The sequence below is a fragment of the Desmodus rotundus genome, chromosome 9 (assembly GCF_022682495.2).
Source record: "Desmodus rotundus isolate HL8 chromosome 9, HLdesRot8A.1, whole genome shotgun sequence".
Lineage (NCBI taxonomy): Eukaryota > Metazoa > Chordata > Mammalia > Chiroptera > Phyllostomidae > Desmodus > Desmodus rotundus.
In genome coordinates, this window is record NC_071395.1 from 39,405,277 (window position 1) to 39,417,652 (window position 12,376).

A 12,376-nucleotide genomic window follows, 5' to 3' on the forward strand; every position below is an offset into this window, starting at 1 on the left:
CTGTGGTTTGATGTCCTGGGTTTGGCTTCCCAGTGCCCAGGAAGGAGGAGCAAAGAGGCCGGGTGGCTACCGTGTTTTCCCCAGAAGCCACTGCCTTGCTTAACTGAATCATCTGATGTCCCTCTTGCCCAAGCTGCAGCTGGCAATAACGCACTCTCCACAAAGCAAGCCCCGGAGTGCCTGGCCCGGAGCATTCAGGCCTGGAAGGGTCCTGTGAGCTGCCCGTTGTCTTTACTTCTCCAGAGCACATGAGTGGGCGAGTGGTGCTCCCACTTCGGGCTTCTCTTCTCTCACCTGGACAAGGGCGACTCCAGCCTCCCAGGGCTGTGTCCTGGATTCAGGGGGCAGGGTCAGGGAGGAGCGGTGTAGCTGTCTGCCAGGCACCTGCACGCAGCAGTTTCTGGTTAAACACTGGCCTCTGGCTGAGTTCATCCATCCCAGCTGAGAGGGAGGGAGCCCGTGGTGCGCCAGGGGACTTCCTGAGTCCTGTCTGCTTCCACCCCAACCCCCGCTGGTGTGATAGTCACTTTGCCTGTGAATCCCAGTGTAAGAAAGGCTTGGGAGGTTCCCCCAGTCCTCAGGGCAGAGCCTCTCCCAGACCCTGGACGCCTTTGGTAGCCCTTGGAGAGGGCTGCCCCCTTCGTCCTGGAGCTTGGAGCACCTGACGGTTTCCGAGAAGAGGGCGCAGTGTGGGGGTGTGCTGCTGGTGTGCCGTGGGTTCTGGGAAGGTGGGAGCTCAACACGGCTTGGGTGGGCTGCTGGTGTTCTGATGTGTAGCTCCCAGCTGGAGAGAGGCCGAGGCTGGTGAGGGAGCCTTTCTTGGATGAACCTGGTGAGTTTTCACGTTTGGGTGCAGGGGTGGTGGGCTTGGACCCCTGCAACTGGGAAGGCAGGGACACTCCCAAATCATGGCAGGCCCTAGTCTCCAACGTGGAGTACATTACCAAGACATGGAGGGTCATTCAGCAGCACACTGTCACATATTCCCTAGGGCTCTGTCCCCAGTGGGAAAGTCATTTTATTCGGCCATGGGCAGCCCCTGGGTCCAGGTGCCTCAGAGACCAGAACCTCAGCTCTCTCATCACGTGATTGGCCTCCAGGGCAGGACGTGGATGAGCGAAGAGGCAGAAGGGGCTTGATTTGTAGCCACCTTCTCACCCCCAGGCAATGTAGTCCTCAAGGAAGGACCTGCAAAGCCTGGAGGTGGGGGGGTTGCTGCTGGTGGCTTTGTCCTCAGGAAGCCACTTCTCTTAGCCACACCGGGGTTAGCAGAGGCAGTGGGACCCTGCCTCCAGATGAACGGGACATTCTGGTGCATTCTGGTGCAAGCTGTTTGCTGAGGGCCAGGGGAGATGCTTTAGAGTCAGGGTGGAGGAGCAGGACAACCTGCTAAGCTGGTAGCTGAAGGCCCAGACAAGGGTGGGAGACCCCCGTCCCCTGCAAAGGTAATGGGGCTTTTAGTGGGGGTTGCTGAGAAGAGAATCTTCTAGACTCTGGCACATTCCACTTCTCTTTCCTAACTAGAGGGCTTGCTCAGGGTTTTCACGTGCAGACCCTCTGTCAATGGTCTTAGCCGCCCTGGGCTCCTAGGTCCAGCCAAGCTTGGGAAGAGAGATGGATGGCACAGTCTCAGAGTTGGGAGTGTGGTGCATCTGTTGCAGAAGGTCTTCCATGCGCCAACCAGCAGTGTCCAGCGCTTGGGGAGTTGGGGCTGGTTTGGGGTTGGGGAGGCTCTGAAGGGGGCCTTATAGCTGCTGTCCACCAGGGTGCAGGTCAAAGGGCCCCACCAGCCAGCTGAGTGGGGGGCTGTGCTGCACACTCCCCAGCAGCTTCTCCAGCCCTTGCCAGGCCTGGCGTACACTCTCATGGCTCTGGGCCAGGCGCTCAGTTGGCAGCTCTGTGATGGACCTGGAAGAGGACACGACGCCATAGAGCTCGCAGAGGCTGTGCCGTGCATGCCTCACCTGCTGCTGGATCTCAGCCGGAAGACCCTGGAGGCCAGAGGCCAGGGTGCTGTAGGCCACGTGGAGCTGCTGGATGAGTCCACAGGTTCTGGACAGAGCCTCTGAATCTGGCTTCTGCAGGAAGAGGGAGAGATGTGAGTAGTGGGCAGAGAAAAGATTCTGGGAGCCTTGGCCCCTCACACGTACCTCTTGGGTACCGACTTTCTCCACTCTGCTTCTTGGACCTTGATCTGGCCACAGCTGTCCTTCTGGAGCCTGCTTGGCCTTTTCAATCTGGAAAGAGCCCAGTAGAGAAAAAATGGCTTTTGGCAGGGCCTTTCACACACTTTCCCCCGGGAGTGGCATGAGGGGCCAGGAGCCTGGTGTCCGGACCTTTGTGTGGCGTCGTTGCAAGGCTGCGAGCTTAGAGCCAACTGTGCCATGATGGGCTTGTCTTCTCGCAAAGTGGCAGTAATCCAAATTTCCCGTGAGGTTCTCAGTGAGATCAAATAACGGATAATGGGATCTTATCACTCCCCAGCTCAAATCCCTCCCGTGGCTCCCCAGTGCCTATTGGATAAAAGCGACACCTCACCCTGGTCTGCGTGGTCTTCCCCTAGGGCCTCTGAGACCGTCTGTCCCACTGACAACCCCATCGCGATCTTCGCACATCACTGATCCCGAGATCCCTGGGCTCCTGCTACCCTACCCTCACCTTCACTTCACCCTGTCCACCCTGGGTGTCTTTCTGCCCCTTGAACACTCAGCTTGTTATTGAGCACACTCTTTTCAGAGAGAGAAAGAGAAACATTGATTTCTCGTTTCACCCGTTACGCATTCATTTATTGATTCTTTTATGTGCCCTGACTGAGTGTCGAACTTGCAACATTGGTGTCTCAGGGCAATGCTAACCGACTGAACTACCCAGCCAGGGCTGGGCACTCTGTGCTGATGGACCTCACTTCTCCCCAGTTCTGCGTGGCTCTCCTTGTCATACATAATGTGGCTCAAAGGGACACGCTCCTGCCTGGCCCAGGCCCTCTCTGCATGGTTGTCTTGGTTCCTTCTTTGCGCCCCCGTTGTCTGGACATGTAGCACTACCCTCCTTATCTCCATTTCACTTTCCACAGTTTCTGTTCCCAAGGTCAACCGTGATTTGAAAATATTAAATGGAAAATTCCAGAAATAAATGGCACATGATTATTAAATAGCCCGCTGTTCTGAATAGTGTGATGAAATCTCACAGGGTCTTGCTCTGTCCTTCCTGGGACAGGACTCATTCCCTCTTGCACTGTATCCACGCTGTAGATGCCCGACTGCCTTTTAGGCGCACAGTAGGCATCTCAGTTACCAGATGGGGGTACCACAGGGCTCCTGTTTAAGTCACCCTTATTTTCTTTTTAAGATGTTATTTATTTTTAGAAGGGAAGGGAAAAAGAGGGAGAGAAACATTGATGTGTGGTTGTCTCTTGCACTCCCTCTATTGGGGACCTGGCCTGCAACCCAGGCATGTGCCCTGACTGGGAATTGAACCAATGACCCTTTACTTCCCAGTCCGGTGCTCAATCCACTGAGCCACACCACCAGGGCAAGTCACCCTTACTTTAATGCCACATTAACATTGCTTTTATTACAGTATAAATTGTTTTATTTTATTATTACTTATTGTTAACCTTTTACTGTGCCTACATAAATTATAAATTAAGCTTTATCACAGGTATGTATGTGTAGGAAAAAACTATACTATTTGTAGGATTTGGTACTATCTGTGGTGTCAGGCTTCTACAGTGGGTCTTGGAATGTATTTCCCACAGGTAAGGGAGGGCAGAATGGTCTGTTTGATTTGGTGGTCTGTCTCGCGGTCTGGGACGCAAGCCCTGTGAGAGCAGCCTGTGGTCATCTTAGTGGCTGACAGATGTCAGATCACTGCACATCATGGGGAAGCCACGGGGAGATATTTTGAGGAAGGGGCCCCATACAGGGGAGGACACTTACCGTACGGAAGGAGTCCTCAAGCAGGGCCAGGGTGGTTCTGGCTTGGAACTGGCCATGCTGCAGGTGGCTCAGGGTGTGCTCGAAGGCTCTCTGGCGGAAGCTGTGGGCCAGGTCACCGAGACGCACAAAGTAGCTCCGCTGGTCTCCTGCAGGTACTCTGGGCTCAGGCTCGGAGGCCACCAACTGAGCTGCAAGGGAAGATGGGATTACTCAGACAGAGAGGTCCACAGGCCGTCCAGCTCTTGGATTGGACAGATGACAAGCCCTCACTAGGACCTAGGACCTAGCCCATCTGATTCTCACCTTGCTCCTCGGCATTCATAGGGTGGAAGATCTCCCCCAGCTCCTCCGAGAGTGTTGTAAAACCCGTAACACCTTCATAGCTGCATGCAGTGGCTGTACACCCAGCATTTTCCTTTCCCAGGATCCCACCTTGTGTGAATGTTTCTACAGTAGAAACGAGACAGTGGATGTCGGAGGTAGCTTCTCTGGCAAGGTCCTCGCCTGCACATAGAGTGCCCCGGAGGCTGGAGACCCTGCAAGACTGAGCCTCCTGGGGGCTCAGGATACTTTCTTCCCCACATTTGTCCAGGTCCCTGTCATTGATGAATCCACTATAGGAGCTTCCCTCAGAGCCAGGTAACCAATTCTGTACAGTGCCCACGCCAGTCTGGACGGCTCCCTTGGCCACACCCATGGCCCCAGTGAGGCCAGTGGCCACTGTGTCTTTGGTGCCTGTGAGCACGGTCTTGGTGGTATCCACACCAGTCTGGACAGCCCCCTTGGCCACACCCATAGCCCCAGTGAGTCCAGTGGCCACTGTGTCTTTGGTACCAGTGAGGACGGTCTTAGTGGTATCCACACCAGTCTGGACGGCTCCCTTGGCCACACCCATGGCCCCAGTGAGGCCAGTGGCCACTGTGTCTTTGGTTCCCATAAGAAGAGTCTTGGAAGTATTCACGCCAGTCTGGACGGCTCCCTTGGCCACACCCATGGCCCCAGTGAGGCCAGTGGCCACTGTGTCTTTGGTGCCAGTGAGGACGGTCTTAGTGGTATCCACACCAGTCTGGATGGCTCCCTTGGCCACACCCATTGCCCCAGTGAGGCCAGTGGCCACTGTGTTTTTCGTGCCAGTGAGGACAGTCTTGGTAGTGTCAACACCAGTCTGGACAGCTCCTTTGGCCATTCCCATGGCCCCAGTGAGGCCAGTCGCCACTGTGTCTTTGGTTCCCATAAGAAGAGTCTTGGAAGTATCCACGCCAGTCTGGACGGCTCCCTTGGCCACACCCATGGCCCCAGTGAGGCCAGTGGCCACTGTGTCTTTGGTGCCAGTGAGGACAGTCTTAGTGGTATCCACACCAGTCTGGACGGCTCCCTTGGCCACACCCATTGCCCCAGTGAGGCCAGTGGCCACTGTGTCTTTGGTTCCCATAAGGAGAGTCTTGGAAGTATCCACGCCAGTCTGGACGGCTCCCTTGGCCACACCCATGGCCCCAGTGAGGCCAGTGGCCACTGTGTCTTTGGTGCCAGTGAGGACAGTCTTAGTGGTATCCACACCAGTCTGGACGGCTCCCTTGGCCACACCCATTGCCCCAGTGAGGCCAGTGGCCACTGTGTCTTTGGTTCCCATAAGGAGAGTCTTGGAAGTATCCACGCCAGTCTGGACGGCTCCCTTGGCCACACCCATGGCCCCAGTGAGGCCAGTGGCCACTGTGTCTTTGGTGCCAGTGAGGACGGTCTTAGTGGTATCCTCACCAGTCTGGACGGCCCCCTTGGCCACACCCATGGCCCCAGTGAGTCCAGTGGCCACTGTGTCTTTGGTGCCAGTGAGGACGGTCTTGGTAGTGTCAATGCCAGTCTGGACTGCTCCCTTGGCCACACCCATGGCCCCAGTGAGGCCAGTGGCCACTGTGTCTTTGGTTCCCATAAGAAGAGTCTTGGAAGTATCCACGCCAGTCTGGACGGCTCCCTTGGCCACACCCATGGCCCCAGTGAGGCCAGTGGCCACTGTGTCTTTGGTTCCCATAAGGAGAGTCTTGGAAGTATCCACGCCAGTCTGGACGGCTCCCTTGGCCACACCCATGGCCCCAGTGAGGCCAGTGGCCACTGTGTCTTTGGTTCCCATAAGGAGAGTCTTGGAAGTATCCACGCCAGTCTGGACGGCTCCCTTGGCCACACCCATGGCCCCAGTGAGTCCAGTGGCCACTGTGTCTTTGGTGCCAGTGAGGACGGTCTTGGTAGTGTCAATGCCAGTCTGGACTGCTCCCTTGGCCACACCCATTGTCCCCGTGAGGCCAGTGGCCACTGTGTTTTTCGTGCCAGTGAGGATGGTCTTGGTAGTGTCAACGCCAGTCTGGACAGCCCCCTTGGCCACATCCATGGCCCCAGTGAGGCCAGTGGCCACTGTGTTTTTGGTGCCAGTGAGGATGGTCTTGGTGGTGTCAATACCAGTCTGGACAGCTCCCTTGGCCACACCCATGGCCCCAGTGAGGCCAGTGGCCACTGTGTCTTTGGTGCCTGTGAGCACGGTCTTGGTGGTGTCTACGCCAGTCTGGATGTTGCCCTTGGCCACTCCCATGGCCCCAGTGAGGCCAGTGGCCACTGTGTTTTTCGTGCCAGTGAGGACAGTCTTGGAAGTGTCAACGCCAGTCTGGACAGCTCCTTTGGCCATTCCCATGGCCCCGGTGAGGCCAGTGGCCACTGTGTCTTTGGTGCCAGTGAGGACGGTCTTGGTAGTGTCAATGCCAGTCTGGACTGCTCCCTTGGCCACACCCATGGCCCCAGTGAGGCCAGTGGCCACTGTGTCTTTGGTGCCTGTGAGCACGGTCTTGGTGGTGTCTACGCCAGTCTGGATGTTGCCCTTGGCCACTCCCATGGCCCCAGTGAGGCCAGTGGCCACTGTGTTTTTCGTGCCAGTGAGGACAGTCTTGGTAGTGTCAATGCCAGTCTGGACAGCTCCTTTGGCCATTCCCATGGCCCCGGTGAGGCCAGTGGCCACTGTGTCTTTGGTGCCAGTGAGGATGGTCTTGGTGGTGTCAACGCCAGTCTGGACGGCTCCCTTGGCCACACCCATTGTCCCCGTGAGGCCAGTGGCCACTGTGTTTTTCGTGCCAGTGAGGATGGTCTTGGTAGTGTCAACGCCAGTCTGGACAGCCCCCTTGGCCACATCCATGGCCCCAGTGAGGCCAGTGGCCACTGTGTCTTTGGTGCCAGTGAGGATGGTCTTGGTGGTGTCAACGCCAGTCTGGATGGCTCCCTTGGCCACACCCATGGCCCCAGTGAGGCCAGTGGCCACTGTGTCTTTGGTGCCTGTGAGCACGGTCTTGGTGGTGTCTACGCCAGTCTGGATGTTGCCCTTGGCCACTCCCATGGCCCCAGTGAGGCCAGTGGCCACTGTGTCTTTGGTGCCAGTGAGGACGGTCTTAGTGGTATCCACACCAGTCTGGATGGCTCCCTTGGCCACACCCATGGCCCCAGTGAGGCCAGTGGCCACTGTGTCTTTGGTGCCAGTGAGGACGGTCTTGGTAGTGTCAACACCAGTCTGGACGGCTCCCTTGGCCACACCCATGGCCCCAGTGAGGCCAGTGGCCACTGTGTCTTTGGTTCCCATAAGGAGAGTCTTGGACGTATCCATGCCAGTCTGGATGGCTCCCTTGGCCACACCCATTGTCCCCGTGAGGCCAGTGGCCACTGTGTTTTTCGTGCCAGTGAGGACGGTCTTGGTAGTGTCAACGCCAGTCTGGACGGCCCCCTTGGCCACATCCATGGCCCCAGTGAGGCCAGTGGCCACTGTGTCTTTGGTGCCAGTGAGGATGGTCTTGGTGGTGTCAACGCCAGTCTGGACGGCTCCCTTGGCCACACCCATGGCCCCAGTGAGGCCAGTGGCCACTGTGTCTTTGGTGCCTGTGAGCACGGTCTTGGTGGTGTCCACGCCAGTCTGGACGGCACCCTTGGCCATATCTACCGCTCTGGTGACTCCACTGGCCACAGCTTCCTTGGTTCCTGTGAGCACAGGTCGGGTCATGTCGAGTCCTCCCTGGACCACACCTTTAGCTGAGTCCATCACGTTGGCCACTCCGGAGGAAATGGCATCCTTGGTCGTGGTCATCGTGGAGCACACCAGGTCCTTCACCCCGGAGATCATCTGCTGAAAAAGGACACATGCAGTGGGGAGCAGAGCTGGGGGTGCTTCCTGCCCCAGACGTCTGCCAGCCTGACTGCTGAGGCGACTGGTGAGTGGGGTCTGTCACCGGAGGCCTGTGTGCTTACTGCCCACCCCTGATGTCCCCGTGGTTTTCCAGCATTTGAGCTTAACAAGCTCCCTCATGGTGTCAACTTACTCCCTCACTTTACTGGACCCCCATGGCTGACAGCGGGTCCTTTATACCTTTATAACCGTTGACAGGGTGCTTTGGCCTTGTGGTCAGCAAGCCACTGAATTACATATTTTTGTCATCTTTAGCAAAATTTGAACCTGGAGTGCCCTGTTATAGTGAGGAGATCAAAGTCCTTGTTAAAATGAGCGTGTAGGAGAAGGGTTTGGAAAAGTAAACCATACAGGGATGGGTGTTGGGGTCAAGCCATAGGGAGTTGTAACTTTATGTATTTTTAAGATTTTATTTATTTAATTTTAGACAAAGGGGAAGGGAGGGAGAAAGAGAGGGAGAGAAACAATGTGTGGTTGCCTTTTATGCGCCCCCAACTGGGGACCTGGCCTGCAACCCAGGCATGTGCCCCGATTGGGAATCGAACCAGTGACCCTTTGGTTCATAGGCCCATGTTCAATCCACTGAGCTACACCAGCCAGGGCAGTAACTTCGTTTTTTAACCTACCCAGTGGCAGTTGTCTTTAGTTCAGCCAAACTACCAAAGGGTTGTAACGGCCCAGGGTTGCCACCACTCTGGCAGCCATGAACACGCCGTTTTCACTTCGGTGGTTCTCACGCGGAGCAATCCTGCTCCCCAAGCCCCAGGGACGCTGGGCGACATCTGGGGCCATCTGTGATGTGTGACTGTTGGGAGAGGGTGCTATTTGCATTGAATGGGTGGGGGCCTCGAATGCTGCCCAACCCCTGCCGTGCTCAGGAGCGCCCCACAGCCAAGAATGCGCCTGCCCAGATGGCCATAGTGCTCTCACTCCCTGCCCAACATTGAGTCAAGTGGGAACCTTGGGCTCTGTGCCTGCAAAGATCCAGGTTCAAATCTCACCTCTCCTCTGCACTGCTGTGCGAAAGCCATATCCCCTCTCTGAGCCAGTTTCTGAAAAATGGTGATTAAAACAGCACCTCTTTCAAGGATTGGGGAGGAAGCAAGTCACAAGGCACCTAAAGCACTTTGCCGATAGTAGTGCTCAGTTAGCATGAGTGGAGGGGAGCAGAGAACTCATGCATAAAGGGGGAGGGGTAAGGGTCTGTCAGTTTGGGCTGGAAGGACCTGCCAATGTTCTTCACCCTGTGAAGCGCTGAGACCTGGCTGAGCTGGGGGCAGAGGGAGACTGGGAAGACCAGAGTGGGGGCATGTGCTGGGCGGAGGAGTCCCTGTCAGGCTTCTGCCCCCTGCCATGGCCACACCTGGCATAAAGCATCCCCTTTACTTGGCCCAGCCCTGGGGCCAGGATAACGTGTGCGGTCACCACACATTCAGGACAGGAATGCTGCATTGGTGCGTTTTAGCCTCTGCCCTGAGTTCAAATCCCCAGTTACCCATGTCCTGTGTGACCTTTGGCAGGTGGCTCAGCTTCTCTGTGCCTCAGCTACCGTGTGGGTACTGTTCACCCCCTTCCTCACAGGCCGGTTGGGAGGATTAACTGTTAGGGAGCATGTATAAAGAAAGCATGGTGTCTGGAGCCTGACACGGTGAGTGAGTTGGCTGTTGTTGGGTCACATCATGCTAGACACGGAGCGAGGGGCTCTCAGTGGTCTGTCTGGAGCCTGACCATGCTGGGCAGCGAGGCAGCACTGTACCCATTTCACAGAAGTGCAAGGTAGAGGCTCAGAGAGGACGGGTCTGTCTGCCATCCCATGGTAGGACACATGGAGGTGTCTGCTCTCTCCTTGGGTAGGAACCAAAGCATCCCCAAGGGAGGCAGAGGCCATCATATGAGGCTCTGGCAGCCCCTCTCACCTTGTCTGACGGCGGCGGCAGCATCTCCACCTCCCTCGCCATCTGCTTCGGGCTGGTAGCTACTGTGGGGACAGAGCTAGTCAGGCACCCCCGGGAAGGCAAGGGAAGTGAGCTGGCATCAGCCACCCTGGTGCCTGTTGTGCAATTGACAGGCACAGCCCAAAAGGTCAGGAATGTCCCAGCCACTGCGCCAGGGACAACAGGAGTTGACATCCATGACCATGGGCTGGGCTCCCTTCGACCCCCCCACCCAGGGCCTCCCATTTCCTGGAACAGGGGCTCCTTGGTGTTTTCTCTGCCTGGGTCTGGGGTGCTGGAGACCCACCCAGGGAGGCTGCAGGAGGAGTCAGAGCCCCACCCCACCCCTGCCACAGTTGGCAGTTGCCTGTCAGACCTGGGTATGTGGGGCAGAAGTCAGCCACCAAGGGCCCTGGGCCCAGGGGGAGGCCCCGCCCAGGCAGCCACCCCAACTCTGGCCTGCCCCCTGCACCAGCCCCTCTATGTGTCCACAGTACTCTGGCTGAATAACTGGAGGGTGGGGAGACCCCCAGGCTCTGCCACCCCAGGGAAGCCACTGTCCCTCTTTGGAAACCAGGATCGCCATCCCCAGTAAGTTCACACCTGTGGAGCACCCAGCCTCTCATTCATGGGCATTGCAAACGGAGGGTTGGGGGTGAGCATGGGTGGTACTGCAGGGAGACAGGCTGTGTTCACACCCCCACTTTTGCTGCTTATGCCACTTGGGCCACACACCTGCCATATTTATGCCTCTGTTTCCCCATCTGGTGCTAAATGAGCAATGACAGTCCCATATAAAATGTCCCCAAAGTGGCCAGAAGTCCCTACTAGATTTCCTATTGTTGGGTCCCCCTCCAGGCCCCCCACCCTATGAACCTGTGTACTCACCCTGGGCCTGGGGATGGGAGGCTTGGGGGGTGGTAGCAGCTGCGGGATCACTGACTGGCTGGACCTCTCTCGCTGGGCCTTGGGTATTGGCCGCCAGGTTCCGAGCAGAATTGAAGCCAGGCAGGAACCCCAAAAAGCTGCCCAGGGTCTGTGTGGGGAGGGGCAACATGAGAAGGGCTGGGCTGTGGTGGGACAGGGGAGAGCATCAGATAGCCCTGGGCTTCCACACCTCAGCCGCTTGCTTTTGGGTGGCCTTGAGTTTCAAGCCTCGGTTTCCTCGTCTGGCCAATGGGCAGATGCAGCCGGCCTCCCATGGACAGAGGAGAAGGTTGTCCTAGTCTCCAAGGCCTTCTCCTTCCACGGCCCCCATTTCACAGATGAAGAAATGGAGGCTCAGAGAGGGCCGTGGCCCACCCAGTCACAGCAGGCAAGGAGCTGGAGTCTGCATGAGCCACCCCGACCCCCAGCTTGGGACAGGAGGGAAGAGCTACCCGGAAAGCCCCTCCCAGACCAGAGGGCTGTAGAGGTCACCTCCCCAAGGTTCTGGGGAGGGTCTCCCCCTCCTGTTCCTCCCCTTACCTTGCCCTTGGGTTTGGGCTTCCTGCCTCCTTCCCCTTGAGCAGACATGTTAATACTCTAAGCAGCTGGAAGGGGGCAGAGAGAGTTTGTAAATGGGGGCTTCCAGGCCTTCTGCCCCACACCCACATCCCCAGGCATTCCCAGACACCCACCTGGAGACCTGGCCTCACCCTGGCATTGCTCACCTGGACTGCGTGAGGGTCCTTTGAAGTGACTGGTGGCGCAGCTGGCAGCTGGCTCTGCTTTCAGCTCCCAGGCCTTATAGGGTCTGGGGCAGGCACAGGCCTGGCCGGCAGAGGCAGGCAGCCAGCAGGCTGGGGGAGGGCCCTGAGCAGTCACGTGTCTGCCTGCCCAGCCCAGCATGGGCCCCAGGCCCACACCTTTCCCCTTCTCTCAGTACTAGGCCACCTCTGCCCACAGCACCACCCCTACCATGCTGAGTGAGTCACAGGCCATCCTGTGTCCCTGAGACGTGGCCTGTGTGCCCTTTTGGCCTGTTCTTTTCATCCAGGAGATGGGCAAGGTTCAATCTCAGCTCTACTGGGATGCCTTGGCCTCAGTTTCCTCTTCAGACTTCTCACTGTGGCCCACAGTGTGCTGTTTCCCCTCTGCCTTCATTGCCCCTGCCTCTCTTCCCCCTTGACCATTCCAGCCACACTGGACCCCCCACACTGGGGCCTTGCTGTTCCTCTGAATCTCCAGGCAAGGTCCTGCCCCAGGGCCTTTGCATGGGCTTTCCCTTCTGCCTATAGCACTCTTCCCCGGACACCCCCACAACTTCTGCCCTCCCTGTGTTCCCTGCAGTAGGACAATACCTGGCACACAGTTGG

General features: G+C 57.3%; 1 protein-coding gene across 5 annotated transcripts; it reads right to left on the minus strand.

Moving 5' to 3' along the window:
• Nucleotides 1-40: 40 nt before the first annotated feature.
• PLIN4 (perilipin 4) lies at nucleotides 41-11,849 on the minus strand. Of its 5 annotated transcripts, none has more exons than XM_045202351.2 (8): nucleotides 11,732-11,849; nucleotides 11,547-11,611; nucleotides 10,968-11,115; nucleotides 10,062-10,120; nucleotides 4,242-8,082; nucleotides 3,939-4,126; nucleotides 2,151-2,237; nucleotides 41-2,078 (listed from the first exon to the last, which is right to left on the minus strand). In XM_045202351.2, exons 2-8 carry the CDS (start codon nucleotides 11,592-11,594, stop codon nucleotides 1,746-1,748), a joined length of 4,704 nt encoding a protein of 1,567 aa, XP_045058286.2. In that variant the 5' UTR covers nucleotides 11,595-11,611; nucleotides 11,732-11,849; the 3' UTR covers nucleotides 41-1,745. The 5 variants fall into 5 exon arrangements, with proteins under 5 accessions (XP_045058286.2, XP_045058285.2, XP_045058284.2 ...); XM_045202350.2 differs by having other exon boundaries at nucleotides 4,242-8,085; XM_045202349.2 differs by having other exon boundaries at nucleotides 10,062-10,123.
• Between the last annotated feature and the right edge of the window lie 527 nt (nucleotides 11,850-12,376).

Excerpts from the sequence above, each read along its gene's own strand:
- PLIN4 (XM_045202347.2), bottom strand. The coding sequence starts at position 11,594 with ATGTCTGCTCAAGGGGAAGGAGGCAGGAAGCCCAAACCCAAGGGCAAG. Across the intron at positions 2,238-3,938 it reads TTGAGGACTCCTTCCGTACG|ATTGAAAAGGCCAAGCAGGC; the intron begins GTAAGTGTCCTC and ends GGCTCTTTCCAG. Across the intron at positions 2,079-2,150 it reads AGAAAGTCGGTACCCAAGAG|AAGCCAGATTCAGAGGCTCT; the intron begins GTACGTGTGAGG and ends CTCTTCCTGCAG.